This window comes from Macaca thibetana, chromosome 3, assembly GCF_024542745.1.
Source record: "Macaca thibetana thibetana isolate TM-01 chromosome 3, ASM2454274v1, whole genome shotgun sequence".
In the NCBI taxonomy this organism is placed as follows: domain Eukaryota; kingdom Metazoa; phylum Chordata; class Mammalia; order Primates; family Cercopithecidae; genus Macaca; species Macaca thibetana.
In genome coordinates this window covers 150,498,047-150,515,338 of record NC_065580.1, presented here as the reverse complement: position 1 = coordinate 150,515,338, position 17,292 = coordinate 150,498,047, and the positions used below count along the sequence as shown (strand labels likewise).

At 47.6% G+C, this 17,292-nt stretch overlaps 2 protein-coding genes across 32 annotated transcripts in view; one reads left to right on the top strand and one right to left on the bottom strand.

Annotated features, from left to right (window-relative positions):
- PRMT2 (protein arginine methyltransferase 2) overlaps window positions 1-16,019 on the top strand; it is a 30,631-nt gene extending 14,612 nt beyond the window's left edge. The window contains exons 6-11 of the mRNA XM_050784341.1: window positions 459-623; window positions 9,647-9,822; window positions 11,743-11,872; window positions 12,696-12,832; window positions 14,476-14,647; window positions 15,375-16,019. Of these exons, the coding sequence (XP_050640298.1) occupies window positions 459-623; window positions 9,647-9,822; window positions 11,743-11,872; window positions 12,696-12,832; window positions 14,476-14,647; window positions 15,375-15,407 (813 nt within the window). The 3' untranslated portion in view covers window positions 15,408-16,019. The remainder of the gene's footprint in view (window positions 1-458; window positions 624-9,646; window positions 9,823-11,742; window positions 11,873-12,695; window positions 12,833-14,475; window positions 14,648-15,374) is intronic.
- Window positions 1-17,292, bottom strand: part of S100B (S100 calcium binding protein B) — a 153,482-nt gene that overhangs the window by 51,552 nt on the left and 84,638 nt on the right. Inside the window, exon 1 of one of the 31 annotated variants that reach the window (XM_050784373.1) lies at window positions 13,717-13,720. The exons of 29 other annotated variants lie outside the window; for them this stretch is intronic. The gene's annotated coding sequence lies outside the window, so the exon portion shown is untranslated. Of the gene's footprint in view, window positions 1-7,070; window positions 7,075-13,716; window positions 13,721-17,292 lie in introns of those variants that run through there. One more of the 31 variants, XM_050784384.1, reaches the window with a different exon arrangement.

The window sequence follows — 17,292 nt, the reverse complement described above, 5'->3', positions numbered from 1 at the left end:
GTGTCCACCCAAGTCCAGGCTCTGCAGGACCCAGGGCCCAGCACTTGGGCACTTCCCACCAGACCCTTCCCTGAGACCCTGGGTTTGAAACTGTCTCACAGGCCTCAGATGTGGCACAGACCAGCATTGTCACTTGGGTGCTCAGAACTTGCTGTGCTGGTCATGGATTAAGATTGCTGTGCGTGTGGCAGCCGACTCGGGCATGCGAGGCTTCCGCCCACTTGCAGCCCTGCGTCTGTGTCTTGTGCAGGAGGTGGGGGCAGTCGGGAGGGTTAGAGGCGGCTCCTTTCTGGGTGTCCCTGGAGGGGCAGGTGTGGCCCAGCCCTCGCTTTCTCTGCTGTCTGGAATACTGCTTCCCTCTTGTGTCATTGACCATTTCTCGTATGCTGGTTGTGACTCAGGAGAGTAGATGACGGGCCGAGGCCGGGCGTGCACTGACGGTGCTTCTGCTGCTGCAGGTGTATGCGGTGGAGGCCAGTGAGATGGCGCAGCACACGGGGCAGCTGGTCCTGCAGAATGGCTTTGCCGACATCATCACCGTGTTCCAACAGAAGGTGGAGGACGTGGTACTGCCCGAGAAGGTGGATGTGCTGGTGTCCGAGTGGATGGGGACCTGCCTGCTGGTGAGGGGGGGCGTGCGGGCAGCTGGGGGCCAGGGCTGGGGGGCTTCTGAGCACAGGCTCGGCTGGGCCAACCTCAGGATCTGAAGAGTCATGCATGATTCATTTTGATGTTTTCCCTATTGTGAGGTATAATTAATTTCTTGTGTGCACATTGGCTCAGTGTCTTGAATTTTCACCTGATTTAAAAAATGCCTTTATGAGAAATTTAAGTCAAAGTTCATGTAACATTTTCATGAGTGATTTACATGAACTGTGTTCTCGGGAATCTGTAAAAATCCTGTGCCTAACAGGTAAGGCTGTTTCTTTAACGCCAGTAGGGCCTTCGTCCCTGGCCAGGGTCTTCTTACCTTAGACTGGCCCCAGTGACGCTGTGAAGCCACTTGGGCATCTGTGGGGCCAGCATGTGCCTGGCCTGGCCTGGGTCGTTCACCCTGAGTTTCACATGTGGGTGGAAGTGGACTGTTTTCTGGTTGCTTGCAAATATGCCCTGCACAAACACTGTCTGCTTGGAGGGAAAGCGACGGGAGTGTGGCTGGACGCTGTCTGCCCGGTGCTCTCCTCCTGGGCTCAGCATACTGGAACACAGGACATCGGAGTAGAGCATCCCAACCTGAAACTGCGTCTCAGTGTAGAGACCCAGAAAGATGGGGTCTGGGTGAAGGAGTGTGAAATATGGCTGCTGCTTCTCCAGGAAACGGTTTCCCGTGGTAACAGATGGCATTGGCTTTTAGTCCTGTTGAAATTTTGTTGTCAGAAGATAAATGTAAATAGACTCAATGTCCATGCTGTGACTTGGCTTATTAATAACGTCTGTGGAGCCATAAGGTGACACACTAGAGAAACGGGCTCCACTCCCAATCCCTGAAGGGGCTTTCACCTTTGCCCCTGAACAGCTGTGCCCATTCAATAAGTGTCTGTTGACAGCTCGTGCCTGGCTACGGGGACAAAAAGAGGACAGAAGAGGAGTGAGGCTGTGGTGAGGCCAGGGGTGTGTGGGCACTGATGTGGGGAAGCCTGGCTGCTGCGGTGTCTGGCTGTGCCCTGGGTTGGGTGACAGGGACACAGGAGGGACGTGGGGCAGAGGGAGGGGAGAGGAGTAGCCACTGTGTTCACCATGTTGCTGTGTTCCGGGGCTGCCCAGTGGCCAGATTGGCCAGACTGTGTTGCATCAGGGAGGCAGAGGCCAGATGTAGGGTACTGTGTGTCTGAGGACTTTGTGCCACATCCTGGACACCGAGGGGAGTGCCAGTGGTGTGTGTGAGTGATGGAGTAAGAGGTGGGCTGTGTTTTGGAGGCCCCTGGGTATGTGTGGCTGGGACTGGAGGCCAGGGACTGGCTGTGGTCCAGCCCCAGCATGCAGAGGCCTGGGACAGCCTGTGTGAAGGGAGGCCCCTCTGTGTGGGAGGTGCACAGACTTCCAGGACTGACTGTGGCTTTACTGTCAAGATGTAGGAGCCAGGGCTTGGCATGGCGCAGGTGTGGAGATGCAGAGCAGGGCCAGCAGGCAGGATGTGCCGTTGGGGGCTTGGCGTGAGCAGGACGGTGCCTCCCAGCCCTGATCCGCAGGGAGTGGGCCACCAGGACGGGCTGGGGGCCAGGGTAGGGAGGACCTTGGGGAGGGTGAACATCTGTGTGGGTCTTGAGCACAGGATGCACATCCGATGTGCAGGACCAGCTATTGATTGGGCAGGGGGGACATGGCTGGGGTCTTGGTGGGCGTTGGCCTGGAGGGGCCACCCTGAGCAGGACATTCGGAGGAATGCTGGGGCAAGTTCAGACAGGACCATGTGGTGGTTTCTCCTGTGCAGGCAGTGCAGGGGGTAGGCGGAGCTTTGCAGGTGAGGGCTTGAGGCAGCTCCGACTTCAGACTCTCCCTGGGGGGATTGAGGGAGCACCACCATCATTACTCAGCCCAAGGAGGCCCAGAACAGGGCAGACGGGGCTGCAAGAGTTCCTGTGGTGATAGTTATTGGGGTACAGGGTTGGAGGCTTTGAGGGAGGGTGGGTGTGAATTTGGGAGTTGTTGATGCAGCTGCACCCACCTCCACTTTCCGTCCCCAGGCTGCCCCTCTCCTGAGCTGCCGCATTCTTCCCTGCACCTGTGCGTCTGGCCCCCTTCACGTCCTCCTTGCCTGCTGTCTGCCTTTCCCCTGCACCTGTGCGTCTGGCCCCCTTCACGTCCTCCTTGCCTGCTGTCTGCCTTTCCCCTGCACCTGTGCGTCTGGTCCCCTTCACGTCCTCCTTGCCTGCTGTCTGCCTGTTCTCAGAGCCCCTCAGCCCTCAGGCCTTCATCTCTAATGGTCCATCTTCCTACTTGGACGCTGACATGTAGTAAAAGTCTGAGACAGGGAAGAGTGCATGTGCGTTTAGCATAGGAGGGGCCAGCTTTCAGTCAGTGCAAGGGCATGCAGTTATTCAGAGATGGTGCTGGGACGATTGATTTGGAGAAAAGAGTCCCTTCTTCACACCATCTGCTAAAATAAACCTCAGACGGGCTCAAGAGTTAAATAGTTAAGAAAAGAAGGAAACATAAAAAAATTGCTAAAAGTTTATCTGTTGTTAGGATGGGAAAGGTCTTTCTAAGAACCAAGTTCATAATGAAGCTGTCAAATAAAATATTTGACAAAAAATTCCCCTTCATACATTAGCACAGCTAACAATTATTAAATGGTAAATGAAACTAAAGAATTGCAGCTTGCGTGACATAGAGAGTTGCAGTAAGAAAAACATAAAAAGATACCTCATGGAAGGTGAGCAGGGACTAAAAAGGCAGAGAAATGCCAGAGGCCAGAAGGTTGAACATTGTTTAATGTCACCAGCAATTTAAAAGTAACCTTAATAGTTTTGACCTGGGAAGTTGGCTGAGCAGTCCTCTAATATCTGATGATCCCCAGGCTGGGGTTGTGGGGAAATGCGCACTGCCATACACTTTTTGGCAGTGTGAATTGATAAAGCCTTTTGAAGGAAAATAGGACAGAATAAGTCAAAGAGCATTACAGTTTTTTTGTTCTTCCATATTTTATTATTCCAGAAGCAGCAAAGTTCTGAAGGAGAGGCAAGTAAAGATACCACAGGTGTCCTAGATTGTCAACAGACCATTTAATCATTTTTGTTAACAAAGCAGGTGACAATGGAGCCCTAATTTGCGTTAATCATTAGTTGTTACAGGATCTTGCTTGTTCTCCTGAGGACACACTCAACAGTCTCCCACTAGCCAGTGGCACTGTAGGTGCAGAGAATGCCTCCTGGATTTCAGGACGCTTCGCAGGGTCACTGAGGGTTTCCGTTACATATTTGGTAGAATTCAAAGACTGCCAGACTCAGTCTTACTGTTGTTAGTGTATTAGTGCTGTCATATGTGATGAGGACATACTATATTCCGTTATTCTGTTTAGCTCAAGGAAGAATAAAGAATTTGGACCAAAATTCCAACCACATTATGACCAATTTTCTAAGCAAAAGAAACGAAGTAACTGCTGAGGTTACAAAGATGTAATAATTCTCTTCACACAGCCTTGTACTGTTTTATGGACTGTATTATTACAAATGCTGAGCTTAACAAAAATCTTTATAAGTCAGCTCATGAAAACAGGCACGTGGCCAATAAGAATTTAATTTCACACCAATAAAACTTTAGACTTTGGATTTATTTAGGGCTGTTTGCACATATTTATAGAATGTGTAGTTTAGGTGATGGGACAGCTCCCCATCAGTAAGACCCTGGCCGAAATGTATTTGCCTTATTTACACAACAAGAGAATGACAGTAAACACAGGCACTTTCCGTTTGTGGCACTGAAGGACGATCTACACAGAGCACCCTGCAGAGGCCACAACCAAGGCCACCTGACTTCCCAGTGGGACAGGCCCAAGGGAGGGCTTCTGGCCCCTTTACTTGTCATTCATGTTTTATGCCTTGATGTTTCTTTTTGGTTGCATTCCTGGAGCTCATGTAGATCATTTTACTTTTCAGAGGTGTTAGTTCTGGTGCCCACACACACACACAAAACCATCAACTCTTCTGGATTCCTTGGTTTTAAAGCTTGCCTCATGCAAAGTACAGAGACACCTTTTTCAGGAAACATTGCCACCACATGCTTGAAGGACCACTTATGGCTGCACCTACATCTCCAACCAAGGTCTCTTCACCGCCTTCTACAACAACGCACTTTGTCTGCACTGAGACAAAAAATGACAGCCTTTTTTCTTTTCTTGATTTTTTTTTTTTTTGGCCTCGAGCATTTCCGAACTTTCATGTCATAAAAAATGCAGCATAGTTAATTGGCAGCTTGCACTTCTGAGGGCACATTCACCTCAGGGGAGGAGGAAGGAGGAGGAGCTGGTGGGTGCTGAGACTGCAGAATGTCTTCCTTCCCAGCAGCTGGACCCAGAGACCAGGCACCAAAATTTTTTTGATGAAATTATCCTAAGGAAATAATCAAATTTGTACAGAAATTTATGTTAAAAAATGTTTATGGCAGCACCATTTACAATGGGGAGACAATTGGAAACAATAGAATTGTAGCAATACATACGATCATTAAAAATTATGTTTTAGAAAGATTTTTAACGAACTTTGGAAAAAGTTGGTGACATGTTGCTGGTTTTTAAAAAAGCACAAGGAGTATGTACAGTATGATTCCAATTTTGTGTTTGAAAATTAGACATAGTGGTAACCTAGCTTCAATTCCAGGTAAGATGGAGAAGGCACACTCCTGTCATCTCTCCCACTGAATGCAGCTATAAATCCTGGAGACAGGGAGAAACTATTTGAGGACTCTGGAACAAAGACATAGTAGCAGTTGATTGGTGAAGAAGACAAGAATTTGAAGTACAGTCAAATATTTGTGGGCTCCATATCTGCAGATACAACCTACATGTATTGAAAATATCTGAAAATAAAAATAACAACACAACAACAAACATCAATACAAATAACAAACCAATACAGTAACTAACAGCTAGTTACATAACATTGACATTGTATTAGGTAGAAGTAATCTAGAGATGATTTAAAGTCTGTCGGAGGATGTGTGTAGCCTGTATGTAAAAACCACATTATTTTATATGGGGGACTTGAGCATCCAAGGATTTGAGTATCCACAGGGATCCTGGAACAAGTCCCCCATAGACACCAAGGAACAACTGTATTCCTGAAATACTCTTGAGTTATCATTTTCCCTCTTCTCCCTCTATGTACATACATAGAGTGTATGTTCATAGAGTGGGAAGCAAAGAAGGGCCATGAAACGGACCAGTTCTTTTGAAAACTGCAAATTACCACAGTTCATCTAACATGAAATAGATAACCTGAATGGTCCAATAACTAGTAAAGATATTGAATTAATAGTTTAAAAACCTTCTGAAAGGTAAATCTCTAGCCTAAATGATTTCACTGGTGAATTCTGTCAACACATTTAATGAAGAAAAAACTCCAATTCTAAATAACTTCTTTCGGAAAAGAAGAGGGAACACTCCCTCACTCATTATATGAGGTAAGCATTGCCCTAATATCAAAACCAAGGTTAACACAAAATGTGAAACCTACAGACCAATAACTGCTTCATGAACATAAATGTAAAAATCCTCAAGAAAACATTAGCAAATTTAAACCAGCAAGATATAAAAGGAATAATAATACACCATAACAAAAAAGGAAACTATCCTTGGAATGCAAGGCTGGTTCAATATTTGAAAATCAATCAGTGTAATCTACCATATTAACAGTCTGAAGAAGAAAAATCATGACCATATCAATTAATACAGAAAAAAATTGACAAAATTCAACATCAGTTCATGATAAAATGCTCAGCAAACTAGAAATGGAAGGAAATTTAACATGACATAGGACATCTACAAAAAAACCTACAGAAAATCCTAAGGAATCTATGAGAAAATTTCCTAAAACTAGTAAGGGAGTTTAGCAAGGTCATGATACAGAAGTCATTTTTATATCTTTGCAGTGTACAATTAGAAATTAAATAATATTATTTACAGTAGCTTCAAAAATATGAAAGGCTTAGAAATGTAACAAAACATGATCTGGATGCCGAAAATGATGAGATGATAATGAAAGAAATCTCAGAAAACCTAAATAAATGGAGAGATAAGACTCAACCTAGTAAAGATGTATGTTCTTCTTAAATTGATCTGTAGACTTAATAAAATTCCAATTAGAATCCAAGCAGGATTTGTTCTTATAGATAAGTTCATTATGAAATGTATGTGGAATGTAAAGGAACTAGTGCTATGGTCTGTCCCCACCAAATCTTATGTTGAAATTTGATCCTCAGTGTGGTGGTGTTGGGAGGTGGGGCTTAGTGGGAAGTGTTTGGGTCATGGGTGTGGATCCCTCATGAATAGATGAATGCCCTTCCTCGTGGGTAAATAAGTGAGTTCTCGCTCTCTCAGGTCCCAACAAGAGCTGGTTGTGAAAAAGAGCCTGGCACCCCCACTTGCCTCTGCTCTCACCCTGTGGTCTCTGCATGTGCCAGCTTCCCTTTGCCTTCCTTCCACTGTGAGGGGAAGCAGCCTGAAGCCCTCACTAGATGCCCAATCCTGAACTTTCCCAAACAGCAGAACCATGAGCCAGATAAACCTCATTTCTTTATAAATTACCCAGCCTCAGATATTCCTTTTTGGCAACACAAAAATGGACTGAGAGAACTAGAGTAGCTGATACAATTTTTAAAAAGAAGAGTAAAGTTGGAGGAACTACACTACTGGATTTTAAAGCCACAGTATTCAGGACAGTGTGGTATTGGTGAAGGGACAGACATGTAAGTCAATGGAATGGAGAAGAAGAACAGATTTCTACATATACAGTCAATTGATTTTTTAACAAAGGGACAAAAATCAATTTAATGGAGAAAAAGTCTTTTCAGCAAATGTTACTGGAATAGTTGTCATCCATATGTAAAAAACAACACCTCAACCTCACACCCTATCCAGAGCTGAACTTAAAATTGATCATAGATCTAAGTGTGTAAAATATAAAACTATAAAGCTTCTTGAAAAAATCATAGAAAATCTTCATCACCTGGACTTGGGCAAAGAGTTTTTAGATGCGACTCTAAAAGCATGATCCATAACAGAAAACGTTGATAAACTGAATTTCATCAAAACTAAAAACGACCGCTCTACAAAGGGATGATACTAAGAGAATAAAAAAGACAAGCTAAGATTAGGAGAAAATATCGCAAAGAATATATCCAGTGTATGTTCTGAATATACAGAGAAATCTCAGAACTCAACAGGAAGAAAACAAGCCAATTGAAAATGGGCAAAAGAACAGACACTTTGCCAAAGTGGATATACAGATATCAGATACACACATGAAAAGATGTTCAACATTGTTAGCCATGAGGGAAATACACATTAAAGCCACAGTGAGATATCACACCTACTGAAAAATGACTAAAAAAAAAAAAAAATCTGATGCTAATACCAAGTGCCATCGAGGATGAGGAATAGCTGAAAGTCGTGCATTGCTGGAGGGCTCATGCCACTGTGGAAACAGGTGAGTGCTTTCTTACAGAGTTGTATGTGCACTCACCTTATGCCCAGGAGTCCCTCTCCTGTGTATTCAACCCAGAGAAATGCAAGCTGTGTTCACACAAATACCTGTATGTGAATGATTATACTAGCTCTCTTTATAATTGCGAAAAAAAAAACTGGAAACAACCCCAGTGTCCTTCATCAGGATAATCCTTAACGATAAACTGGTACATCCACACAGCGGAATACCACTGAGCAGTGAAGAGGAGCCAGTTATTGAAACAGGTAATTTGGAGGAACCCCAGAAACAGTACAGTGAGTGAAAGAAGCTTGCCTTGAAAGGTTATATACTGTCTGGTTCCATTTATACGATATTCTCAAAAAGACACAAGACCATGGGGATGGAGACCAGATTGGTGGCTTGAGAGGCTGGGGTGGGGGACGGCATGACCACCAGAGATAAGTGTGAAGAGTGTTTTGGGGTGGCAGAGCTGTGTGTATGCTGGCTGTGGTTGTGAGGACAAAATCCACACAAGTGCTAAAGTTCGTAGACTGTACACCAAAAAAGCTCAGTTTCACTTTATAACTGAAAAAATGAGATTAAAAAATTAGATGTATATATTTTTTGTGTGCATGTGTAGAAAAATACTTGAAGGTAAGCTGCAGAGTGATAACAGTGGTTCCTTCTGGGTACTGGGTTAATATGTGATTTTTATTTTTGTTTGAGTCTTCATAGTTTTTCTACATTTTCCATACAAAACATATACTACTTCTATAATAAAACCGGCTTGAGATTATTTAAGGGAAGCAAAACACTTCTGTTGTTTCTCGTCAACTACAGGATGAAGTGCAGGCTCCCAGGTGGCTTGCAAGGCCTTGGCCCCACCTCGCTGGTGCTCCCTCTACTCCTTTCTGTGTTAGAAGCAAGTTCTGGTTCCGACAGAAGGCCTGGCCTTTGAGGGTGCTGGGTCCCCAATTCCTCAGTCATAGATGTGATGTGCTTCCCTTGACTTGGGACCTTCTGAGGGATGCAAGGTGGACCAAAGGACCATGTGAATGGCCAGGGCATGCCTGCGTGGCTTTCGGTTTCTTAAGGAGTGATTTCAGTCTACTTAAAGGGCTGTGGAAATTTGGAGAGTACTACAGACCAAATATATTTTATTTAACAGTTGGGATCCTGCAACACTTCAAGGCTCTTTCAGAATCTGGTAGTTACGAACTCTTCAGTGACTGAGACGGGACAAGAGTGAAGATTTGTCCTTGCTTTTAGCTCCTCTCCAGTTCTTAGTTCTAATGGGAAATTATGTGACTTAAACCCAGGCTGTGAGATGCATCAGTGACCATTACATGTGGGCATAAAATAAACCCTCGAGATGTTCTCTCGCATGGTACACTGGCCTAGGCAGGAATATTCTTGAGGCTAAAACTGTAGAACTCTTGGACTAGTGTTATTAAAGTGGTGGTGAGAGGCCTGTGCAGCCACAGGGCCTGTGATGTGTCTCCTGTGTGTCTTTCACTCCTATGCAGTTTGAGTTCATGATCGAGTCCATCCTGTATGCCCGGGATGCCTGGCTGAAGGAGGACGGGGTCATTTGGCCCACCATGGCCGCATTGCACCTTGTGCCCTGCAGTGCTGATAAGGACTATCGTAGCAAGGTGCTCTTCTGGGACAACGCGTACGAGTTCAACCTCAGCGCTCTCAAGTAAGTGTCCACAGCTAGGACTGGCACTGTCTTGTGGGGCCTCCTGGTCCACAGTCTGCAGGTGGGCCAAGGCCCTGGGAGATCACACACTATGGTCGGATAAATGAGGGTACCTGTGCACCCAGAAAGGACAATCTGTTATAGCATTGGAGTAATTAAAACAGTATGGAGCTATAACAAGAAAAGACAGATGAGCAGAGCAGAGTAGAATGCAAGGAACAAAAATTTTTTTCGTATGTGAAAAAGGTTGCATTACAATTAGGAGGGAGTGAGGGCCGAGTCAGCATATTATTCTGGAGCAATTGATTAGCTCTTGTTCTCTCACGCCATACGTGAAAACTTAATTCTGCATGGAATCAACGTCAACGACAGACATCCATGGGGGCCTGTGTGCACCATCTTAGGTGGAGAAATGAGCAGCAACAATGGATGGAATGGACCCTGTGCTAGATAGAATCTGGCAGTCTATGTGGTAGAAATCAGCAAAAACGCGACTGTGAAAGCAAACAAGTAATTAGAGAAATCATGTGCTGACAGGTCTTGGAATCAATTAGAAAGAGATGACTAGCCAGATGGAATTACAGCCCAATCACGTGAACAGGCAAACTACAAAAAATAAAATTACCAATAAATTATGAAAAATTATAATGTTGTTAGTAGTTAAAATGCAAATTAAAATACATGCTGTTTTCCCTACCCGACAAGCAAAGAGTAAATTAAAATAGTAGCCTGGGCTTGCCTGGCAGTGGCAGGGAGGTGTGGCTGCCGGGGCCTTAGAGGTTGGCATCAGGCCGCCCACCCCAGTCACTGCCAGAGCCTCCCACCTGAGTGTTCCTCCGGGCACTGGAAGTCAGTGGCCATCTAGAGGAACGTGGTTGAATTGCTGTGTATCCATCTGGTGGAGCACTGCGGTCCAGCTGCTGAAAAAGAAACCATAGGTTTTTAAGGATGTGTAATGATATTTAGAAAGGGTTTAAGAGACAGTAAAGCTTGGCAGAATAAACCATGTATACAGAATGGATGTTAGTTTGCATAAATAAATTTATATAAATATGTCTGGGGGATAAAAATATCACAATGCTAAGACAAGCATATGGGGAATTTAAACTTTTCTTTGTACTTGTCCATTTTTTCCAATTTTTAAATTCGTAATTTTTTATCAGAAAAATAATCAGAAATATGTAAATATAGTGAAATCTTTATTAAAACATTCACTTTTATTTGCTATTTCAGAAGTTACTGCTTTGCTTATTTTTTAAAACATTTCTGTGGTAAATAATAGGTGACTTACTGACAAGCCCAGTGCAACCAGTGATGGCGGTTGGCAAACGGTGACACACAGGGGCCATGTGGCATCTAGTGTCTGTTTCTGTGTTGAATTTGTGTAACAACAAAGGAAGTATTTCTCCTGAAACTCGGACTCACTCAGGCCACCTCAGCTCTAGTTCCTTAACGTTTATTATAGAGTAACCTACAGCAGGAATACCGCTTTCATTTACTGTTAATAGAAAATCCACAAAAGATATTTTGAAATCAAATAGATTCTAAAACTAGGCAAGACACGCTGCAACTCCCCTTGTCCTCTAGGTTATGAGGGGTAAGCGTTGGTTTCCATGTGCTCAGATCCCATGAATGAGACGTCACAGGGAAGCGCCCAGTGACTCGCAGGCTCCTGAATGCCTCCAGGTTAGGCTCGGGAAGGCTCTGGATGCCTGGGTAGGGTCTGGGTCCTCTCAGAGTGGGAGGCACCCAGAGCCTCTGGAGACCTGAGGGCTGCTCTGGGGGTCCAGGGCCCCCAGACGGTGGCTTAGCATCCTGGTGACACAGAAGAGAAAGCACTCACCGCGGTCCCACGTGTGTGTTTTGAAGCCTGAGATGTTTGCAATGACTCTCAACAGTTGCTTTGACCTTTTCCCCTAGATCTTTAGCAATTAAGGAGTTTTTTTCAAAGCCCAAGTATAACCACATTTTGAAACCAGAAGACTGTCTCTCTGAACCGTGCACTATATTGCAGTTGGACATGAGAACCGTGCAAATTTCTGATTTAGAGGTGAGAAAAAGATGAATTGCTCCTTACATTAGATAATCAGTGACCATGAAACAGACCAGATTATCATAAACCTTCAGTGAGCGCTGGGGGTGTGAGTAACTAATTATTTTATTATACAAATAAGTGAATTTATAAAACGTTTGCTACTGATTTTTTCCGGTCTTTTTTCTTCTTTACGTTCTATTTTGATTCTTTCATATTGTACATCATTTTCTTTATAGATGTCTCTAGCGTCTTCATTTTAGATTTATGTTTAATATTCTCAGCATCTTCAAAATCAAATAAATTATATTTCGTTTCATTATGGTATTTGCATTACAGTTTTTTTTCACGTGTTTTTAGCCACCCTTCATGACAGAACTGTTAAAATTCCCTCCACGAATCCCTGTCTGTGGCCGCGCGGTGGCGCTCGTGGGTTCTGGGCGGGATCCCCGCGCCCCGCCCTGCCTGGCGCCCAGTTGGCGCCGCGTCTGGAGATGGGGTGGGCGGCGCGGGCGCAGCCGTGGTTTTTAGTTGGTTCTGCGTGGAAACGCCCAGCCTGGAGCTCTCCAACGCCTTAGGCTGAAGAGCTGAGCGCCGAAAAGATTCCGCAGGAATCTGGGGCAGAAAACTGGGCGCAAGCAGCTCAGATTGCTTGACACGTTTCTGACTGAAGCGTCTGAACTCGTGATGCGGGTTTTGGGGGTGGTTTCCCAGGGCGGGGGCTTTTCTGCGGTTCCTGACGCGTTCAGCGTCTGCGCGGGGCGCGCGGAGGGGGCCGCCCCATCCCGGCCCTGCGGTGCCACGCGGTGCCCACGCGTGCCTTGTCGTCTGCTTGACCCAGACCCTGAGGGGCGACCTGCGCTTCGACATCAGGAAGGCGGGGACCCTGCACGGCTTCACCGCCTGGTTTAGCGTCCACTTCCAGAGCCTGCAGGAGGGGCAGCCGCCGCAGGTGCTCAGCACCGGGCCCTTCCACCCGTGAGTGTGCGAGGCGGGCGCGGGGTGCGGGGTGGGGGGCGCGGAGGGCGGGGCGGGCACGGGGTGCGGGGGGGGGGCGCGGAGGGCGGGGCGGGCGCGGGGTGCGGGGTGGGGGGGCGCGGAGGGCGGGGCGGGCGCGGGGATGGGGCGCGCAGGAGGGGGCGGGACGCGGCGTGGCGGTCGTGGCGGGTGGGCCACGTGGGGTGGGGGCGGCGCGCGTGGGGGCGCAGGGTGGTGTAGACACCGCAGCCTGTGTGCCTCCTTCCGGGTCTCGCCCCCACTCTGGGCCCAGCCTGGGGCGTCCACCCCCACCCCCAGCAGCCCCAGCGGGAGGAGCTCCCTGTTTTCCCGCCCCTGAGGAGCACCCACGGCTAATTCATGGTCCGACCCAAAGCGCCTCCGCAGGACGTAGGGGTTCACCTGACGGCTTTGGAGGGTTTTGGAGGGATGGTTGTTTTTTGGGACACATTTCCCCTCCAGCGTCCTGGACACGCGTGGCGGTGGAGCCGCCTTTGGGGCCCAGCAGGCCTTCCCTTTGGAACTGGGGTGGGGTTGGCTGCCCCGCTCTGGCACCTGCCCCGCCCTGGCACCTGCCCCGCCCTGGCACCTGCCCTGCTGACTCCCCAGCGTGATGGCCCCACGAGGGGACCCCGGCTCCAGGGAGGTCGCAGACGTGTGGAGTTGATGCCCTGGCCTGGCACGTGGTCCCCATCACAAGAGTCCTGTGGTAACCTCTGTAGTGCCGTCACCGAGTGGAGGTGGGCAGCTTGGAGGCTGGTTATACCCACCCCCGAGTCTGGGGGCATGGAGGGAGCAGTGACCTGGGGCACAGGCTGGGGTGAGGGGTGTGACCAGAGTCAGGGAGAAACTGGAGACCTGAGGAGCCCCCCATTTCACTGTTGGCCCCACTGTGGACAGTGGGAGTTTGAGGGGCGGCAGAGCCTGAAGAACTTAGAGAAGTTTCCAGCGCAACCCAGTGCAGAATCCTAGCGTTTTACTATTTTCCCCCAAACGTGACAGTGGTCCTCACATTGTAGCCATCACAGAAGCGACTCCTTGGACCTGATTCCATCCGTGTACACCACAGTTTAATGGCAGGAGCTAGATCACCAGCCTCTGCAGCTTAGGCGAGGGCACAGGAAGGGGGTGCCCAGCCGTCCTCCTGGCAGGCCGGAGAGTCAGACACCACACAGGACCTTTAGTGCAGCCGTGTGTCCCCTGAGCTTCCACATCCTCTGGGCCACCCAGGGTGAGCCGTCCACACCTCCAGGAATCTGAGTGGTCTCAGGAGCAGCCTTGTGTTTGGCATTGGCAGGATCTGTCTCACCAGCGTAACTTTGATCCCAGTGTATCTCATAGAGTCCCTTTAGATCACAGGGCTGGGGGTGTATCTGCCCCCTGAGTTAGCCTGAAAAGTCAAGCTTTGTGTCCCCAGGCCCTCAGGGTGGACTGCCAGCCACGTGGGTTCTGCTGAGGGTGAGAGCCAGTGCGAGCCTGAGTCAGCGCCCCGAGGGCCATGTGGAGACTGCCCTCGCCCAGCCTCCAGGTCACACACACCCGTGTCTTGCAGCATCAGTGCCCCGAGGGCCATGTGGAGACTGCCCTCGCTCAGCCTCCAGGTCACACACACCCCTGTCTTGCAGCATCACACACTGGAAGCAGACGCTGTTTATGATGGACGACCCAGTCCCTGTCCATACTGGAGACGTGGTCACGGGTTCAGTTGTGTTGCAGAGAAACCCAGTGTGGAGAAGGCACATGTCGGTGGCTCTGAGCTGGGCTGTCACTTCCAGGCAAGACCCCACATCTCAAAAAGTAAGATATGTATTTGTAAGATTCTGTCCTGTGGGTGCCGGTCCTCAGGGAGACAGGCCTGGGTGGTGGTAGTGATGGCAGATGCTGGCCCACGCTGGGGCCCACGCGTTTTGCGCGCGAGTGATTTAATACACAGAAAGTGCATGCTGTTACTGGCTTCGTTTCCCATCTGACAGCACAGGAAGTGGAGGGCTCTGGCAGGGAAGTCATTTCCTCAGGTGACACAGTAAGTGAGGGAGAGCAGAGACCCACATCAGCCTGAGGCCCCTCGTGCCATGTCCAGAGGGGTCCCCAGATGGGCAGAAGCCTGAGCTGTGCCTCGGCGCTCCCTTTACACAGGCCTCTGTGGCTTCCCAGGCAGCAGTTCATCTAGGTGTGTTGTCCGTGATGTGTGTTCCGACTGGCAGCCTTTGGGTCCGTGCATGAATTCATGTGTAGCTCGCCCAGCTCACTTGGGCTTCCTGTCTCAGAGGCCGCTGAAAATGGAATGTTCTTCTTTGGACTCAGGATTAATGTGGCAAAGAAAATAAAAATAAATGGTTTTCCTTCATTTTTTATATTTGTTTTGTGCTTAGCTTTGTGATAATTTTTTGTTAAAAGTTTGTCATTTAAGAAAATTCTGCACCTGAATATTGCTTTCTTGTCCAATATCAAACCATTAGGAAATGTAGTGTGTTAATCATATGATTTATTATCTGACTGACCTGTTGTCATTTATCTTTTTCAGGTTGGAGAAAAAGTGTTCCCAATCTGGAGATGACAGTTGAGGCTTTATTTGGAAAGCCGTGTGCGTCTCCTGAGGGGTGACGAACACAAGCAACCCAAGATGCACCTGGCTGCTGCACACGCCTTCGAAGTCGGTGAACGTTCGTGCCACACTGACCCCTCCCCAGCCTGGCAGGTGACGTCAGGGCCCTTCACAGACAAACACGCTTGGGCTCGGCAGGAGCTGCCGTGGCCACCCCCGCTGCCCAGTGTCTGCCCTCTAGAAGTAGGCTGTGTTTCTAGGTGTTCACCCGTGGTGTCCACATGCTGACCCGTGGCTAGGTCAGAGCTCCATGTTCCTAAGCTAGGTCTAGGTCCACACTCCTAGAACGCCCGCATATCCGCCTGTGTACCCTGTGACAGTGACTGTTCCCGCCTCCTGTGTTAGTGGTGCCCTTCCTGCCATCGCTCATCCGCTCGTGTGGGATGTAGGATTGCACAGGGCTGTGCCAGTGCTGTGTAGGGAACACCGCCCTGGCTCAGCGTGGGAGCTGAGGTGGCGATGCACGCGATGGGACTCTGCATGGGATAGTTTTGTAGACGTCTTCCAAATAAATTATGTGTTGGCGCATTGCATATGCTCAATAAATATTTTTAAATGAGTGAATGTCATTGTGTATCCTGTTTTATGCATATGTGTTATTTTTTGTAATTACAGGATCATACTATATGCATTGCTTTGTAACTTTTTCTCAGTATTGTGAAAAAACTTCCATATCAGTAGATACATTTTTTTGTGTGTTTTGATTTTTATTAAATTTTATTGAAATATAGGCTGAGTGCAGTGGCTCACCTCTGTAATCCCAACATTTTGAGAGGTTAAGGTGGGATGATTCCTTGAGCTCAGGAGTTCAAGACCACCCTGGGCAACATAGTGAGATCCTATCTCTACAAAATACAAAAATTAGCTGGGCATGGTGGCATGTGCTTGTAGTCCCAGCTACTCGGGAGGCTGAGGTGGGAGGATCACTTGAGCCTAGGCGGTTGAGGCTGCAGTGATCTAGGATTGCACTGCCGTACTCCAGCCTGGGTGACAGAGCAAGACCCTGTCTCAAAACCCAAAAAACAAAACTGAAATATCAAATATATATTGAAAACAGCGCTGGTCGTGGGTACCTAGATGATGGCATTTTATAAAGTGGATGCACATGTAACCAGCCTCCAGTCCAGGACACGCTACTGACTCCCTGATTCCCCTTCCGCTCAGTGCCCACCCTCTCGAGGGTGGCGTCCTGACTTGTAACGGTCGATTACTCTTGCCTGAATGGAATTGTACACATGTTCTTTTGTGTCTGCCTTCTTTAATTAAACATTGTGAGACTCATCTATGAGTTTCAGACAGTGTGGTTGTGGCTTACTTTTTCACTGTGGCATAAGTATTCAACTGCATGAATAGACCACAGTTTATGAATCTTATTTCACATGGTGTCCTTTTGGGTTGTTGCCAGGGTTTAGCTATTATGATTACTGAGACTGTGGACATTTCTGTGTGTGTGTTTTGGTGCGTGTATGTACACATTTCTGTTGGATGTACACTGTATACCAGCTTTTCAAGTCAAGGAATCTAACATCGCTGCCAGCTGTGCATGAGAGCTGGCATCCTCATCAACACCCAGTGTTGTGTTTTGCATTTTACCTGCTCTGGTGGGCATGTGGATTTGGTATATATTTCACTGATGACTAATCCAGTTTTGTAGATTTGCTGCTCATTTGGATATCCTGTTTTTGAGGTGCTTGTTTAAGTCTTTGGCCCATTTTACTATTAGGGTTTTTTTTTTTCCCTAGTTCTAATTGAGATTCCAGGTATTCCTGATGCAGTCTGGCTGAGTCCTGTAACACATATTTTTGTGAATATCTTTTTCCTTTCAGTGGCTTTTTTT